Below are 17972 nucleotides of genomic sequence, written 5' to 3' on the forward strand. Positions count from 1 at the left end.
AAGGAGCCGTCCTCCCCCAGACGTAGCTCATCAAGTTCCTGTTTCCTGTTTTTAACTTGAATGTTTCCAGTCTCTTGATAATTAATATATCTATTTCATTTTGAAACTATGCGCTCAGAAGGAAAAATCCCTTTTGGTGGACTTTAGCGTTAATGTATCATGCAATCCAAGTTTTCTGTGTATCTCATCTTTTCAATCAACTCGACTTATTTTCTCGTTCTCCGGTTTTTACCATCCGAATGCCTCCTCAAAGTAATCAATTGCGTGGAAGCCGTCTTTCATGGCCTGGTAAACAGATGATCGACATTCATCAGCCATTTGAGCGGGTCCGCAAGTAAAGACGCCGAGGCTTGACGAGCTAGCTTTGCTTTCCTCTACCTCAGCCATCATGATTTCGCGCACATTGGGGCGGCCGGGCAAGAATTGAACACCACCACTCTGAGTGGACGAACCAGTTCCAGAAGCAGTGACTGCTGGAACCATCTTCAAAGTCTCAGCCTTATTAGATTGCGAATCCAGAGGGGCTGCAAGGAGCTCGGTGCAGTAGATAGTAGTCGTAGTATCGTTGTTTCGCAGAATTTGAGCCAGGTCATCGGTGAAGACCTGATCGTACATCTCGCGTTGACGAACAGACCAAACAAGATGGATTCTTGAAGTCTTGGTCTGGCTCTTCTCAACACGTTCCAGATGGGCCAGAATATAGGGCACCGCTGCGGCGATACCAGTACCACCAACGATAAACAGGTTCGTATCAAATTGATGCATGGGCTCAGTGTGACCATAAGGCCCTTCAAGAAGAAGTTTCGGGTGTAGAGCACCGTTAACCTTACGACATTAGCCATCATAGGGGCGCACGTAGAAGATCAGCTTGATCTGATCCAATGTCGAGGAACAACCTTGAGCCTTGGCTTCGGAAGTGGGAACCCATGCACCCAGTGAAAAAGGATGGTTTCCCCAAAACTTAAGCACACCTCCCTGGTACAAAAAATAATGTTGACCGGGCTTCGGGCTCGGTGTCGACGCTCCAGGTATTATCTCAATTCTTACTAGATCACTTTCTTCGTCATAGGTGACCGTAGAAGATGACTTTCTCATGAAATGCTTTCCAAAACGAACATTCAAGTTGCAGTAGGCCATACGGAAGACACGAGTAAGTCGATCAATGATCCACAGCCCGACAGGTGGCCACAGATACCCGACGAATTTCTTGTCCGTCAAAGTTGGTGTGCCTAGGTTTTATTAGCGAAGGGCACTTTTCAAAAAAAAATTAATTTCCTATAGAGCTTACATGAAAAGACCGACGACTACGACAACCGCAAAGACCAAATGAATAGCCAAGAAGACTTCATACGAATGCTGGCGGAACCAGGTCATGGATTGTACAAGCATGAAACACATGAGTTTAGTTGCCTGGCAACAAGTAAGTTGAGAGTCTGAGTATCAGAGAGGCCGGAAAGACGTACCACGACACCTATGTACCAATACTCTTGAATCCAAACAGACCAGTATCTACCGTCTATCAATTGTGTCAGCCTTTCTTTCATATCCCGAGCGACAGAGTCCTCTTACCATATACCGCAAACACCACACTATAATTTATTGAATGTACCACAGCAAGAATGGTGCAGGCCCATGCAACATGACGGTGAAAGGTGATGAAGGATTGGTTCGCAAAGTTCGTTAACCACAAGAAAACGTTGTTTCGGCCACTAAAGAGCCACAGGAAGGGCAGGCATGCGTATGAAAGAATACCAGTGCGGTCAGAGGAGTACTGCCAGTTTTGCTGCATGAGACCTCGAGTCCTATCACACAGTTAGCCGTTAGTAATGATGCCCACACAATGAAACAAGAGAGGATAAAGTGACTCGATATTACTCGAAAAACTATCGTATTTGACACAGCTTAAAATGATAGTCACTGCTCAGAAGCCAAATAAAATCAAAGAATCAACTCTCTTAGGAATGGCTTGGGAATACCACAGCTGCTGGTGCTTAGAGGAGAATGGCGCAAAGGTTGCCGGCACTGTGATGTGGGTTCGGAAACTGTGGCACAGACTCTCAAGGGGTGTCTTTTTCTGCGAGCCTTTCTGCAAGACAGACCAGAGTTTGAAAAGGATGCCAAGTACCAGTGCACCGGCCCAATACAGCGGATTCATCCCCACTTGCCCTGGGTCTTTGGGAACGATAAAGATTCAGATAATTCATAGTCGACCCTTTAAAATGAACTTCGTCTCCTCTTTCCGTTAAGGACTTTGGTGTCTCAATTGTTCTGCAGGCAGTGAGTTGAGAACTCGCAACAACTACAACACATCTCCACTAAATTTCAGTGAAACTGGCCACCCTCAACACTCTTGACTGGTCGTTATCTACTATGAGAATCTCTAAAGGCTGGATCTGGCTCGCATTAGCTAGCGCCACGTTTGCAGCCAGTATTTCAAAGCCACTGACTTCAGGTCACGCTGGCAGAACGCGAAACGTCGATGCCCATTTGGGTACTTTTTTGCACAACCGTATCAGTCCCAATTACTCAGAGCTGTACATCGCGGACGCTAATGGCTCCAACGAAAAGCTCCTATTGGGCTTCAACTCTGTATATGACTTTCGAGCGAGCTGGTCCCCTAACGCCGATAACGTTTACTTCACTTCAGAGCGACGGGGAGATGGTCAAGCAGATATCTACCGTATCGCCATTAACGACACCAGTACCGCTGGCAACAGGGTTGAGCCCATGGCCTTGTCTCCCGGTGTCGATGATCCTAGCTCGATTTCTCCCGATGGTAAGAGCTAGCATTTACCACTAGCCGATTCAACCAAACCAGCCAGATCATGCTGATGGTCTTGGAGGATGGCTCCTTGAAGAACTTGACCCTGAGTTCTGGTATCTCTGGCTCGGCCAGCAATGCAAATCCTAATGGGTACTTTAAGCCTATCTGGTCCCCGGATGGTCTATGGGTTGTTTTCACATCGGACCGCAACACGCCATGGCGAGGCCACAGCGCTGGAGCGGGCTGGGAACATACGCAGGAGCTGTCTATCTACGCCTGTTGTCCCAATGGATCCGACTTCCACCTTGTTTCTTCTCGCAAAAGCCACACCCAGGGCTCACCTCGATTCTCTCCCGACAGCAAGCGCCTGGTCTTTTATGAGATATTGACTGAGGATACTTACAACTGTCGTCTGCAGCCCACGCTTGTGGAGTACGAGGGGTGGATGAGTACGAGTATCGTCTCCATTGACTTTGAGACCGGTGGTGATCGCATTGTGCACGCTACTGGACTAGGTACCAAGATCAGTCCTTCGTTCGTGACCAACGATGTAATTGACCTCTTCCACTCCTCTATCCAAGACCAAACTATTTTCGCTTTTTTTCTCACTTTACTCACATACAATGCTCTGGTCATTGGATACGTCCAGAAGTTGTCGGATAATAATGGCATCTACTATACGTCGATTTCAGGTAAAAACTACACGCAATACCAGACCATTCCCATGAATTCCATGACGCCTGCAATCCGTTCGCCCACATGGTCTCCGAATGGCAAATATGTCATCTACGAAAAGCAAGGCCCCACGGGAGGTAGCACAGCGACATCCAAGACCCAGTATTCCGAGCTCTGGAGCTTTGATTCCGATTGGGACTACCGATTTACGGATGTTTTTCCCATGGGAGCACGAGGAAAATGCCCTATGATGGCCATGTCACAACAGATGGAGGGTCCCGCACTCAACAACCTCATGACACTCAATATGGATGGTACTAATCAAACCACCATTTTCGAGACTAAAAAGGCCATGATCAACCCTTCCCTCGCATCAGGATATAACGCGCGTGCCTACCAGGGTAGCTGGGGTCCCAAAAACGCCAACATAACTTTTGGCTTCGGTGCATACTTTGTTGCTCGTGAGAGCAATCCCGGTTTCATTTTGAGTATCGGTGCTGGTGGGGGTCCTGAGGACTTTACTGTTCTCGCTGGAAACAACATCACCAATTACGGTTTCCCATCCTATAACCATGATGGCACCAAGGTCGTTTTCCGTACTTGGCCTGGTACTGCCGCCAATGGCACTACTGTCGGATCTACTGGTCTAGCCATCGTTGACGTTCCTGCGAAGAAAATCAAGCAGTTGACCACCGAGTGGGATAACTTGCCAGCCTTCTCGCCCGACGGCAAGAAGATACTTTTCACTCGCCGCACCAACTGGAACAACATTGGTGACAACTACGACATCTTTACGATGAACCTGGATGGAACTGGTCTGATTAAGTTGACTTCTTCCGTAGCTAGCGATGCCCATGCGGTGTGGACTCAAGATGGCCGCATTATGTACAGCACTGCTATGTTCGGGTTTCAGCAGGAGGCCGCCCTTTACGATGACTCCATGCAGCCGTATGCAGTGATCGTGGAGATGGAAGCCGATGGCAGCAACAAGCGGGTCATGACTAACAGCCTGTGGGAGGATGCCATGCCCATGTTTCTTCCTGCCCATATATTCCGCGCAACATGTTAAAATTGAGATGAACATGAGATAACCTTCATGTCGAAAGAATTCAAGGGCAAGAGTTATCTTGAATCTTTCACATTGTTAAATATTGTATCGAGCTCGTTCTATAAAATTCAAAGGAGCCTTCAGGACCAATTCGCATCGGTTCTTGAACACTTTATGTTGATGTAACCCAGCAACCCAACACTATCATGTTTGAAAGACCTGATCTAAAATTATAGATTCAAAATCTCCGTGGGCAGGACATCCTCCGTATTTTTCTCTTGTCTTCCAACAATGTATTTCGCCCATCTTCAACGGAATGCAACTCTCTGAATAAACTTGCGGCTACAATGGTGCCCTTATCGGAAATGGTTACCTTATGTGGATACCTTCGGCAGCCAAATATGCATATTCCCGTTCTGAAAGAGGATTTTTTCTCCGGCTCAAGTTACTACAAGAAGACGCGCAATCATGCAGGTACAAACCGAGTTGGTTCGATTCGATCAGAAGGGGAAAGATTCTTCAGCACCACCCAGGCTACTGCCGGTTCCCAAAATACAGTATCACGCTAACGGGACGATCACTTTGAAGGGTCCACCCGGGACGCTAGGAAAAGTCCCGATTAGGGGTAGGTTTGCGAGCGGATAATCTGATAACCCACATTGCTATAACTGTTTATATTGGAACACAATGAAGAGTTGTAGGACGTTGAACTCAGTCGTTACAGTCAATGTGACTGTACAGTACTACATGCGGAGGTTTTAATCATGATGGACTGCAGCTCGTGCAGATTTTTGATAAAGGTTTCTTGGCAATTTAAATACCAGCAGGCTAACCGACATCCTCTAAATATTATGCTGCGTACCTGGCTGGTGTCGACGAAGACATCATTATTGGCAACGGACTGATACAACCTCTTCTCCTACTCCCCTCCCCCGGCTCTCCTCCCTTGATCCACTCTGGAATAGAGATGAATGGAAGGTGGCGCGTACAGCGGGCATGACGGAAGCAAAAGAGATCTCTAGGGCAGTAGCACTGATCCGACCCCTGTTTAAGTTCCCGTAAAAAGCGGGGTAGAATAGGATGGTGTGGCTTCGAACTCGTCAGAACGGACCAAAAGACGTTCAGTGGGCTCCATTGAAGCGTACTAAGACACGTAAAAGCCTTAACCTGCCTTATTTCCACAACTCAATTGGATTACCGTCATCATCCTCACTTTTAATAGATAACATTACGTCACCTTCCGCATCCGCAAAGCCCTTCCCCCATACCAAATATCAAATCAAGATATTTTCATTCTTGCCATTTTCACGTTGCGAAGAGGTTAAACTTCGGGTTATCTTCTGCGCCTTGAGGCCCTAGCCGACAGGACCGACACTCCATGCAAGGCAAGATGCAGACACATTGGCACACGTGAGCAAGCCCTATTTCATATACGGGAGCGAAAGTATAATTAGAGTTGGTTGTGAGGACTTGTGTATTTGCACCTATATTAAACACTCGGCTCCACTTCGAGATCCATTGGAGTATTTGACAGACATGGTATGTAAAATGCATAAGCAAAACAAGGCAGAGCGAAATTGTGAAATAATTTCTAGAATTGCATACTTCGGAAAAAGCAATGCGAGTCCAGCGGTTAGACCGAGACAATACGCTAAAAAGCCGAACCTCTGAATTCTGGAGAGACAGAAGGGCCCCCGAATGGTCAGCCAGGGATCACTCGCTGAAAATCGGCGGATCCTCATTGACGCGATCAGCACCTGTCGAGGGGTATTGAACTACCCAGCCTCTGCAGCAACCATCTATTGGATCTCATTTCTATTTTATTTTCGTTCGGAATTTCCTTGCCAATATATTTCCCTTGCCAATTGCTTTTGCGAAAGATGCCGTCTCCTTAACCCCTTTTGCAAGATCAAAATGTTCTTGATGTCCACCGTCTTCCCTGCCCTACTGGGCTCCATTATGGCATTTATAACCGAGGCTACCTGCCACTGCAACACAGCAGCCCTCAATACCACAAGCTTCAACTATGTGAACAATGTCGAGAACCAACCCGTCTACGAGATTGCCAAGAGGTTCAACCGCGGCATCTGCGACATTGGTCGCGCGAACCTGAGTCAGTCCCATTCCTAGCATCTCTCTCAGAAATAAAAGGAAAAGAAAGAAAGAAAGAAAAACATCCTTCTAACAATGCCACAGTGGTTGACGTCTCCGTGGTGCCCCATATCGGACAGACCATCATCATCCTCGGTCAAGTCTGCAACCCCGACTGGACATCCTGCATCATCGACGGTCCAGGCACCACGGACTGTCTTGTCGGCGGTCCACGTCTATACTACACTCTAAACGGCGGCGACAGCTGCAACACCAACATCACCTGCATCGACGGTATCTGTCCCGGCGGTGGTGGCAGCCAATACAGCGCCAACGAGACCATCCCGGCTGGCCAGTTTATCAAGATCCCTATGTGCTCGCCGAGTACCTGCGATATCGAACCTTACACGTTCAGCAAGGGTGTGTTCAAGGATCTGGCAGATAAGTATGGATCCACGGTCGGTCAGCTACAGATGCTGAGCCCGACGTACAACTACAACTACATTGCTAATGAGGGCGGCACCTACCCTCCTATTGGGTTGGCGAAGAACTGCCGTTTGTTGTCGTCCAACTACACTGTTTTGAGTTGAAGAATTCTTCTCTCTTTTTGTGGATATAGGCCCTGTCAATCTGGCTGCTTTAGCTGTAAAATGGGGGCCTTTTATTATGTGTATATTCAAGCTCCTCGGGTCGCAGGCGTGCCTTGGAGAGCATATCGCAAAATACAGTGCATTATGGCTTTTTTTTTCATGATTTTTTTTTCAGATTTCTTCAACCAAGTACTGCAGCAACTCCACATTCTCAGTGCCATCGGTTGGACCGAAGGCAAGAATCTCTACTCTGTACTGCTCCAGGAGTATCGGGGCGAGCAGTCAAATGGTGATTCTTGAGTCATTGTGGTCCCTGATAGCCGCGGCAATCTCATAGGTGGAATGTGACGTGCATCTTGAGCATCACGCTAATACGCAGGGCTTATCACCATATCTTCAAGTCCTAGTGTGTTTGTGCTCTAATAAGCTCTGATCATGGAGTTTGGGTAAGAGATTACGAATAAAAGAGATTACTTGACTAGCTGAGGTAATGATAGGTTCATCATATTGTCGATTCAAAGTAAGATTAGGGGAGCGAAAGAAGAGGTCAAGGAATTGTATACCATTAACCTTGATGAATATAACCCAAATGAAAGACATGGCAAAAGAGAAAAGAGAGATTCTTTCATATGCATCGTAGATAACTTGGCCAGTAGGCCAGTAAAAAGTAAAGGTCGACGACCACCCATCTCATTCTCCAAGGAGAGAATAAGAAGGGGAAGAAATGACAGAAAGAAAGTATAGAATGTTGAGAAAATAACAGGAGAGAGAGGAAATTATAAAAGGAACAAAATAAAAACAAACAGTCAGTAAGCGTCTTCGCTCCTCCTATATATCAACGACTCGCCAGTAAAACAACCAAAACGGATGGGGATATCAATGCGATCAATCGTGGTCGTCATCGGCGTGCCAGCGTGGGACATCCTCCGGCGGGCACTTGTATATACAACACTCCTATCTTCTTCCTCTCTCCAATGTTCACCATGACATCCCTTTATTCGCGGGGTCCTTTTAGTTCGCACTCTATCAGCCACACCGGCGCCTTGATCAGCACCATGGCCGGTCCCTTGCCGCGCACCTCAACAGTCATGAAAGAGGCAAATCGGATGCGTGGCTGGCTATCCCGTTCGTCGACTTGGATAGCTTTCTCGTCAGGTTGAGGACCAGCTGCAGCAGGTCCGGGACTAGGGCCTGGACCGGGCCGAGCGCCCTCAGGGCCGCCAGGTCGGCGGCCAATCAGCGCGCCGAACATCGACTTCTTCGGGGGCTTGTTTTGTGGTGGAGAGCCAACGTCACCGGTACCAGTTGAGTTAGAGGCAGGCGAGGAGTCACTCTCAGCGGCGGGAGGATCATCGGGTTCCTGATCGCTCGGGGGCGGAGGGTGTTGCGCGAGTGGGGGTAGCTGGCCCTCCACTTTCATGTATCCTTCAAGGAAGGGTACATTGGGTGGGAAGTACTCTACACAGACGTCACGCGCCTCCAGCGGGATCTTCTCGGCGATGTTGATGGAGTTCTCAATAATCATTCGCACACCGGCTTCCAGGCCGGGTAGCGCATGATCGTGGAGCTGGCTGCTGAGGAATGAGGCCAGTTCAGCCGTCAGATGCTCGATCAATTCGGCACGGTGCTCTTGAGCCTCGGGGGTGGAGAGGGTGTCGCCCAACCCATCAAAGGTAGTGCGCCGCCAGTTTGAAAGCCGCACGAGAGCATTGTCCCGGTCCTCCTCCGTCGATGGCCGTGTCTGTTGCCGGCGGAGATTCATCTCAATGCTCTTCAGCTGGACGCTCAGGGCCGGGTCTAGCCCAGGGTGAAAGTGTCTCTGGAAGACCTCTTCCACCAACCACCGACTCACCACCGCTCGTCCCACCGACGTCATCTCCTTCATACCCACCATGGTTGCATCATCTGACACGAGGCCGTGGAGCCAGGGCGGAATGCCACGCCAGTCCTTGCGCACAGAGAACGACAGGTCCTTGATGGCACCATCCAGTCGCTGGAAGCGGTTCGCGTATTCGTTATCATCAAGCACTGTGCGAGACACGGCCATGCGTTGGTGGGCCACCGTATTCTGGAGATGTTGTACCTGGGCTTCTTTGTCAAAGTAGTAGCGCTTCACCTTGGAATACTTGGATTCTGTTTCCCTCGATCCCAAAGTCGTCAGTTTCTGGTATTATTCGCTAACCAGAGAAGCCGAGGCATCTCTTTGTGAGTTTTACATACGTAGTTCTTCATGCTTCTGGAGCAATGCTCGTACATCAATGTCCTCCTCGCGTGTTCGATTGCCGGTCGGGGTGCCTCCCCGAGTGGTTTCCGGCATGGCCTGTGGTGCGGTGGTGCTGCCGCGTCGTGAATCGCCCGGAGGCCGGTCGTTTATCGTGGGTGGACCTGGAGGCGCCTGCGAGGAGGCCTGCTGCATGGCGTCAGGATGAGTGTGCGAACGGACGGGGGAAAGTGGCTCGTAAGTCTGCCGTGAGGGGGGCCGGGAATGGAATACCAGATCCTGCTGAATACGCGACTGGGATGGGCCCCGGTTGTGACCTTGTTGATCCGACGAATAGCGGGGGGAGTCGGGAACGGTGTCGGTAGGCGATGGGCGGCTACTGTGTTGATCGAGCGAGCCGGCGTCGGGATCAGTAGATTCGAGCGGTGATGGTCTTGAAGTAGGCGGCTGGTGCTGCTGAGCCGGTGGTTGTTGTGGTTGTGGTAGTTGTAGTTGTTGTGGTAGTTGTTGTGGTTGCTGCTGCTGCTGCTGCTGCTGCGGTTGCGGTTGCGGTTGCGGTTGCGGGTGCGGGTGTTGTTGATGCTGATGTTGCTGGTGGTAGGCCAGCGATGTCGAGCGTGGCTCAAAAGCGTGGGGAGTGTGAGGAGCAGTTATGGGCGATTGGTTCTCGGAATAATACTGTTGGTTATAGGTGTCCTCTTCGGGGGCACCGCTAAGGACGTGTGGTCGTTGGGGTGAGTTGGGTTGCGAGGTAGGATGGGAGATGGCCTTGCCCTTAACGGAGACGCGGCGCTCGAGCAGCCCAGAGGAGGGTCGAACGAAAAGGCCTCGTCGTGAGCGACGGGGCTGCGGGTCCTCAGGGCTGACCAGACTGACGGTCGGTCGGTCCTGTTGTGGCGGTGGGTTCGATTGTCGCTGGGGATTTCGTGGTGGTGGTAGTGGTTGTGGTTGTTGTAGGTGGGGCTGACGCTGGCTTTGCGAGCGGTGCAAGGAGGATTGGGTTGGTTCCGGTTGGGACGAGTGTTGTTGCAGCGTTGGCGACGCGCGGGTGGCCGAGTTGGGAGTGGGAGAGGCTGCGGTTTGGCCGTCAGCGCGGTATCCCGTCCGGTCGGTGAAGTCGTCGAGATTGCTCCGGCTGGAGTTGGGGTGATGCCGGTGGAAATGAAGGTGATGGTGGTGGTGGTGGTGTTGTTGTTGTTGTTGTTGTTGCTGGACGAGGTCCGGTGGAGTAAACGCGGGGCGAACCAGCTGTTCGTCGGAACGAGCCAAATAGCGAGACGAGGTTGGATTCGACGGCGACTTCCTCTTGAAGAGGGGCATCCTTCTGGCTGGAAGTGGATGGGAAAGGGGGGGGGATCGAACGACCGGAAAGCCTTGAAAGGTGGAGAGTGATCGGCGGTGATTGGGCGTGCGGATGCTATATATAAATGCCGCGGGGGACGTGGCCTCGTGGAGGAGATACGAGGTGCACGAAAGGGGCTCTGAGAGATAGTGGAATCGACCTCTCAGGGACGCAAATTCGAGAATGCGGGGCGACGCGAGACCGGAGGGACTCGAGGTTCGCGCATTGGATCCCTGGGCTCAGTATTCCGTGATCGATGGAGCCTATACAGCACGAACTATAGACGACAAACTATAAAACCATGGATCGATGGCTCGAGCAGACACCAAATGCTCCCCACGCAGAACCCCTCGATCCTCGATGGACACGACGAGGCCCGACAAGGAATCGTCTGGAAGACCAGAAGCCATACATGAATTCTCAGTCAGCATCAAAATCCAGAGCCCCCAATGGACGCGAGGGTGGAAATCTCGTATGTGCGCAGCATTTGGGGGCCAAGCGCACCTCGTCTCTCGGGCCTCTTCCTTCCCACGAGGGATTCGAGGCTCAATTCTCCTGGGCCGATCAAGGGAGATATAGCTACATGCAGGCATCCCCGTCACATCAGTCGGAGCTCGCATACAGGGAACCAATCCTAGCAGATCGAAGGGCGGTCGAGACCCTTCCAATTGGTATGCGCTCGCCAACCCCTGGAAATCCCTTCCGCGCCCCTGTAAATGTGGACTAACAAAAACAAAACAATCGAAAGAGCTCGGAGGTTTTTCACCGAACAAACGTCACGTACTATCAAAGAGATGACATACTTCATATACTTCATCTACTTCATCTACTTCAAATACTTCATATACTTCATATACTCCAAATACACCACGTTCAAAAATTGAATAGTTTCACAACCGAATCTCAAGTCATTCGTAATGGACATCTGCTATGTAAAACAATGGACCAAAAAAAAACATACATACAAAACGGCGCAGGTGGTCCAACGTGGCCACACGTTCAACAAGTGGCAACGAGGCCACCCGACGAGAACTTCATCCCCAATCCTTTCACGCTGGGCAGCTCGACCGGATCCAGATCCAGATCCAGACCGTCCAAAACATGGGCATAAGGGGAGGGTTACGAAGAAAAAACAAATGAAGAGGGGGAAAAGGGGGGGGGGGGGGAAGAAGAACGAAGAGGGGGAAGCTGGCAAACCAGTCGCCAATTGGAGGCCGCGCTTAGCACACACCGTGCGACTTGCCCGTCTTACCCTGCAGCGAGTGCTTCTCGTCGATGTAGTGCTGGTGTGTGTGCTGCTTGTGGCGGGGGTGCGAACGGTGGCTGCGCATGTGTCTGGATTAGATAAAAAAAGAAACCATTAGCAAGGCGGACCAGGCGAAGTCAAAGCGAAGGATGAAATTGACAGCGAACAAGCAGGGGACAGATGGAAAATAGGGGCGGGGGCGGGGAGGGAATGAGCAGGGAAAAAAAAAAAAAAAAAAAAAAAAAAAAAAAGAGAGAGAGAGTCCACATACGCCTTGTACTTGGCCATCATAGCCTGATCCATCGACTCGAGAGTCTGCAGCGCCAACTTGATGTCGATGAGTAGGCTATCGCAGCGGTTCATGCTAAAGTCCTCCCGAACGACCACTCGCATGAGCTGCAACTTCTCGCTGTGCGGGGCCATGGTGTAAGCCGGCACGATCCACCCACGCTCCCGCAGCTGGTGGGCCACCGCGAACTCATCATACACGCGGTCGGGGTTCGGGGGCAGGCGGAAGGCGACCAGCGGCAGACCCTTGCCTTGGCCCTGGCTCATAATGATCATGCCCATCTGCTTCAACTGGTCAGACATGTAGTCGGCAATGCGGGTCAGGTTGACCATGATCGACCGGTAGCCATGCTTGCCGAGCCGGATCAGCTGGTAGTACTGGCCGATGACCTGGGCGGCGCCCTTGGAGAAGTTCAGAGTGAAACTGGCCTGGTCAGCACCCAGGTAGTTGATATTGAACACCAGCTCCTGTGGCAGGTACTCGGGGGATCGCCAGATCACCCAGCCTACACCGGGGTAGACCAGGCCGTATTTGTGACCAGACACGTTGATGGAGATCACCTTCTCCAGACGGAAGTCCCAGGCAAGCTCGGGCTTGATGAAGGGAGCCACAAAGCCACCGCTAGCAGCATCAACGTGGATCGGGCAGTCAATGCCACGCTCCACCAGCAGGTCGTTGATCGCCTTGACATCCTCGTACTCACCCGTGTAGGTGGTGCCGATGATGGCGCAGATACCGATGGTGTTCTCGTCGACCAGGTCGACGGCCTGCTTGGGGTCGATGACGTAGCGGGTGTCGGTGCAGTAGACATACTTCTCCTCGACATCGAAGTAGCGGGCGGCTTTCTCCCAGCACACCTGGACGGCACTGTTCATGACGATGTTCGGGCGGGAGTAGTCCTTGCCCTCGGCCTTGCGCTTGTTCTGCCAGCGCTTCTTCATTGCCAGGGTGCCCAGCATGATGGCCTCCGAGGAGCCAATGGTGGAGGTGCCCATGGCGTTCTCCCCCTGGGGGTCAGTTGGGCAGTTGAACAGGCGAGCAATCATGTTCACGCAGCGGTTCTGGATCTCGGCGGAGTGGGGGTACTCCTCGTAGTCGATGAAGTTCTTGCTGAAGGAGTCGGTCATGATATCTTCGATTTCCTCCTCCTATTAAGCAGCACAAATTGCAGCTGGGGTCAGTGGATTGGGTCATGTCAATGGCGTTCAGTCGGCGGACGCATACCATGTAGGTTGTGACGAAACTGGCCAAGCTGGCGAGGGAGAGAAGAAAGAGGTCAGCTCTGATTGCTGGTTGCTTCTTGCCGGTAGCCCCGCGCATGGCATTTGTCGCCCACTTACTTGAGCTTGGGGTTGCCGTCCAGGCTCAGCTCATCCTTGATCAGGCGAGCGGCAACCTGACGGGGCATCTCTCGCTCGGGCATTTCATGCTGAGGCAGGTGGTCAGCCGCGAAGTGGCTGCCATACACGTTGGTGTAGAAATCATTCTCGTCAGGAGGCGTCGCGACGATGGAGTCGATTTGACGATCGGCGGGGTTGAAGACCTCGTCGTCTTTCTTCACGGTGGCGAGATGAACCATGGTGAGGAGCTCGGTAGAGGTGGAACAATGATTAGAGAGAGAGCAGGGGAAATAGAAGAAGACGGATTCAAGAAAAAGAAAAGGGGAGAAAGCGAAGACCAGGCCGTTAAATAGCGTCAACCTTGGATTCGTTCAAAAAAACACGTGCGGGGGACATGACGCAGTGTCTCGACCTCCGGCTCTGCGGCTTTCCTTCCCCCTCCCCCCCCGTCCTGCACGCTCTACGACGTGCATCCCCGTACATCCCCTGCACATTCGGTCCGAGTGCATTACTGGGTGAGCTCTACGAATTCAGGAGCCTCCGAGAGCCATTGGCGTTGGTCGAGTCGTCCGATTTGGTTTCTATTGGTGCTCGGTTCCTTGTTCTCTGAGATTACGACTGTCCATGCGCCCCCGACGACCAATAGCAAAGAGTAGGATAGGAGGAACAGCAGGGACTGAGAAGAACCGAATCGCATTGGTTGCAATTGATCACCATGAGTACCCAACTTGCGGCCACCTCGACCTCGCCATGCATCTCTGACGCTCTGAGTCCCCCTCCTTCGCAGGAAACTAACCCAACCGCGCCGAAGCTTGGACAAAGCTTGGCGGGGACATCGACCAGCGCACTTCCCGGCGTACCCGATTCCAGCCCCTCTTCAATCGGCAACTGGCGCCACGTCGACCCAGACTAGCGGTGTGGAGCGTACCAGGGTTGAAGTGGGTTGAAGTGGGTTGGATCCTGGTGGATGCAATGGAGTCGTGCTCATTCTCTATTGATTTTCGTACACGGAAATTATTGGAAGATCGACGATAATCAAGAATCAATGATTTAACACCTCGTACACACAATCGATCTGAGTAGCAGATGAGATACGCCTAGGCCATCTATCTATTATCATTCCATGATTAGAGACAACTATCTTTACCATCTTTCATCCTAGAACTTCGTCGCTCCTCACCAAGTCTCTCTCTCTCTCTCTCTCTCTCTCTCTCACATTGTGTCTGTCTCATTGTGTCTCTTTCTATTAAAGTTTACTCTCGCGCACAAGCTTCTCCACTTCGGCAAAGCGGTAATAAAATTCCAGGCTGCCCGGGTTGAGCAGCGTCCCCGAGGGCTGGATCCGCTTGCCGGATACTATTTGTTTGATGGGAAGCTCCACTTTCTTCAAGTTCACCGTCGTCTGATATCAGTGTGGCTGGGTCAGTACCCCATCGCTACCAAAGAATAAACCGGACCATCAAGATAGGCACCGAGGGGGATGGGAGGGGTGGCGCAAGGGAAAGCACAACTCACGGGAATTTCGGGTGTCTCGAAAATGAAAGTCGGGACATGGCGGGCGCTAAGTTCGGCCCGAATGGCGCTCTTGATACGTGCCACAAGATCGGAGGTGAATGCCATGCCCGGCTTCATCAGTAGGAAGAGCATGACTCGCTCGTCGGGGTCGGACGGCCGGCGTTGGCCCACACAAATCGAATCCGCGATCTCTTGCGAGAACTGGCCCTCAATGACCCGATAGATCTCCGCCGAGCCAAATCGCACGCCGGAAGGGTTGAGGACCCCGTCGGCACGGCCGTGAAAGACTAATTGTTTGGTGATCGGGTGGACGGAGACAAAATCACCGTGGGTCCAGACATCTGGCAGGGAAAGGGAGAAGAAGGTCAGTACGCCCAAGCCTCAGAACGGCCGCAACAGGCAGAATGGAAAGGACCACGTACTATCGAATCGCGCAAAATAGGCATTGAAGTATTTCTTGCCATCGGTGTCACCCCAGAACTGCGTCGGCATGTTGGGAAACGTCAAGGGAGCAACCAACTCGCCCGGGATGCCATCTTCAATGCTCACGCCCGGAATGCCCACGCCGCCCTCGATCGTGGAATCGTAGACCTCCACGGGGATGCCCAGACTGAACCCGGCACATCCACCCACATACACAGGCCCTAGCGGGTTGCTGATACCAAAGCACCCGGCCAGATCGGTGCCACCGGAGATGTTGTTGAGCCGTGCGTGCGTGGGAAATCCTTCATCATAGAACCACTCGAACAGCTCATCGCGAAGCACCATGCCAGTGCTCGTCACCACCTGCAATGCGCTCAGATCGACCATCTCACGGGGTCGGATCTTCGCCCGCTGCAGCTCGTGCAGCCAGCGTGGAGAGATGCCCAGATGGGTCACCCTAGAGTACCAAATGCCATCAGGTAGGGTTATCTCTCAGAGGAACAGATCGGGACTCACCTTTCTTGCGCTGCAATGGTAACCAGTGCTGTCACATCCGGGATGAAGGGACTGCCATCATACAACACCACCCGCGCTCCAAAGAGCAGGGTCTGCACAGCCGACAGATACATGATCCATCCGGTCGTGGTATATTGCAATCCCACACTGTCCGGCCCGAGCTCCGTGTGCAAACCACCTTCTTTGAAGCCATTCAGCAGGATCCCACCCACGGAATGCACAATACACTTCGGCTGACCAGTCGTGCCAGACGAATACACGATCATCAGGGGATCGCGGAATCCAACTCGCACAAACTCGAGACGGTTGTTGCCCGGACCTGCGCTGGCCAGGAAGTGACCTAACGTCCTACTTCTGGGGACACTGCTTACATCCGCCGGGATCGATGGGAATCGTGGCTGCGACACGACGCCCTGAAACTCGGCCACCGAACCCATGCCTTGCACAATGTCTCGCATCTTGGCTCGCAAATCAATCGTCTTCCCATTGTAGACGGCCGAGTCATCCATAAACAGCCAGCGCGGCTTGATTTGCAACAACCGGTCCAATACACCTTTGACTCCCATATCTGTTGAGCTGGACGAGAATATCGCCCCGATGGCCGTCGAGGCTAGAAACACGAGTAGCGTATCGATGCTGTTCGCCGAGCAGACCGCGACCCGGTCACCCCGAGCAACCCCATTGGCTTTCATCGCCTGGCTCAACGCACCCGTCCGCTGTCTCAGCTGGCCCCAGGTGAGGTGGACGGCGTTTTTCACATCGCCTTCTCGAACTTCGGTGACGGCGATCTTATGGTCCTCCTTGCCCGTGGTATCCCCCGCACCGCGCGAGAAGAGCAGGTTCTCGGCGAAATTTAGCTGTATCCCTGTGAACCAGGCGGGCACGCTATCCATCCGGGCGGACTCGTCCACGACTCTGGTGTAAGTGCCTTCGTAGATGAGTGGGGAATTTTCCAGGCAGAAGGCCCAGAAAGCAGAGCGCTGCTGGACCGAATAGAGGTACAACTCGTAGAAGGACTAGTTCAAGTTAATCATATGTAAGCTCCATTGTGTTCTTTTTGGTCTTCTTTTCCGGTGTAGGCCGCTGAGCTGTATTGGGTAAAAAGCATCAAATCCGCTTACATTGAATTGCTTCCCCGTCGCGTGCTCTAGATCGCGCCGAAACCGACCCATCTGCGTCGATTCTGGGTCTGGATGCTGCCAAAGCTTCCGGGGAATAGAAGGCACCGCCATCGCTGCGAAAACAAAGCTCTGTCTCTTGTCTATCGAAGGGATGAAAGGATCAAAACAACCAAACACTGCGTTCTCCGGAGCCTTTATCAGCGGTGCTCAGCAAGTCCTCAGCGGGCCGACCCCGCCAACCGAGGGCCGACGGGCCAATCGGCGCCCGCTGTGACCCCATGGGGAATGACGGGCTCCGACTGGTGAGGAGTCGGACTAGCTTTCTCGCCATAAGCCCCTCTTCCGGTGGGGTCTATCGCGTTATGCCCCAATACTTCCGGCCTTTTTTCCTGCAAGATAGTCAAAGATGTAGGAGGCAGCTAGACTGACAGATCGATTAATTTACGGATATGAGGTAGCGATTGACGAGTTAGTTTTGTTGGTAAGCAAGAGAGTGTTAACTTATAACCGGTGACATTGGCTACATCGCTAGTATAATATATTTCAACTAAGTAATCTGCAATTGCTTCTCTATTTTATATAGTATAAATAATGTTCTTTTCTATATAAAATTCCTATGTAAATCTACCTTGAAATAAAAAGAAGATGATGCCAAACTCATTCAGATATATGCTTTGTATGTCGTGGAAAAGCTGATCCCATTTCAAAGAATCTGAGGGTCTACGAGCTGGTGTTCGTCATCTTCGAAGAGGCAGGCCATAAATTACGGTTATGCTTCCGGTTGAACTATT

General features: G+C 51.7%; 7 protein-coding genes across 7 annotated transcripts; 3 read left to right on the forward strand and 4 right to left on the reverse strand.

Moving 5' to 3' along the window:
• Positions 1-228: 228 nt before the first annotated feature.
• Positions 229-2155, reverse strand: N7462_008113 (ferric reductase family protein; the record flags this gene model as incomplete). The annotated part of the gene is made up of 6 exons (XM_057079831.1): positions 229-825; positions 1048-1229; positions 1299-1410; positions 1464-1516; positions 1570-1802; positions 1977-2155. The coding sequence occupies 6 exons, from the start codon at positions 2153-2155 to the stop codon at positions 229-231; spliced, it is 1356 nt and encodes a 451-aa protein (XP_056932501.1).
• Positions 2156-2370: 215 nt separating this feature from the next.
• On the forward strand, positions 2371-4508 carry N7462_008114 (TolB family protein; the record flags this gene model as incomplete). The annotated part of the gene is given in 2 exon segments (XM_057079832.1): positions 2371-2776; positions 2788-4508. The coding sequence occupies 2 exon segments, from the start codon at positions 2371-2373 to the stop codon at positions 4506-4508; spliced, it is 2127 nt and encodes a 708-aa protein (XP_056932502.1).
• A 1893-nt stretch (positions 4509-6401) lies between these two features.
• Positions 6402-7168, forward strand: N7462_008115 (uncharacterized protein; the record flags this gene model as incomplete). Its single annotated transcript, XM_057079833.1, has 2 exons — positions 6402-6600; positions 6684-7168. The coding sequence occupies 2 exons, from the start codon at positions 6402-6404 to the stop codon at positions 7166-7168; spliced, it is 684 nt and encodes a 227-aa protein (XP_056932503.1).
• Positions 7169-8162: 994 nt separating this feature from the next.
• N7462_008116 (uncharacterized protein) lies at positions 8163-10709 on the reverse strand (the record flags this gene model as incomplete). Its single annotated transcript, XM_057079834.1, has 2 exons — positions 8163-9301; positions 9389-10709. 2 exons carry the CDS (start codon positions 10707-10709, stop codon positions 8163-8165), a joined length of 2460 nt encoding a protein of 819 aa, XP_056932504.1.
• Positions 10710-11032: 323 nt separating this feature from the next.
• N7462_008117 (uncharacterized protein) lies at positions 11033-11458 on the forward strand (the record flags this gene model as incomplete). Its single annotated transcript, XM_057079835.1, has 1 exon — positions 11033-11458. The coding sequence occupies one exon, from the start codon at positions 11033-11035 to the stop codon at positions 11456-11458; it is 426 nt and encodes a 141-aa protein (XP_056932505.1).
• Positions 11459-11951: 493 nt separating this feature from the next.
• N7462_008118 (glutamate decarboxylase) lies at positions 11952-13845 on the reverse strand (the record flags this gene model as incomplete). The annotated part of the gene is made up of 4 exons (XM_057079836.1): positions 11952-12066; positions 12249-13414; positions 13491-13548; positions 13607-13845. 4 exons carry the CDS (start codon positions 13843-13845, stop codon positions 11952-11954), a joined length of 1578 nt encoding a protein of 525 aa, XP_056932506.1.
• A 1007-nt stretch (positions 13846-14852) lies between these two features.
• Positions 14853-17292, reverse strand: N7462_008119 (Acetoacetyl-CoA synthetase; the record flags this gene model as incomplete). Its single annotated transcript, XM_057079837.1, has 5 exons — positions 14853-15008; positions 15122-15462; positions 15544-16001; positions 16061-17076; positions 17182-17292. 5 exons carry the CDS (start codon positions 17290-17292, stop codon positions 14853-14855), a joined length of 2082 nt encoding a protein of 693 aa, XP_056932507.1.
• Positions 17293-17972: the final 680 nt, after the last annotated feature.

Source organism: Penicillium macrosclerotiorum, assembly GCF_028827735.1.
Source record: "Penicillium macrosclerotiorum strain IBT 26536 chromosome Unknown utg000007l_segment0_segment0, whole genome shotgun sequence".
In the NCBI taxonomy this organism is placed as follows: Eukaryota; Fungi; Ascomycota; class Eurotiomycetes; order Eurotiales; family Aspergillaceae; genus Penicillium; species Penicillium macrosclerotiorum.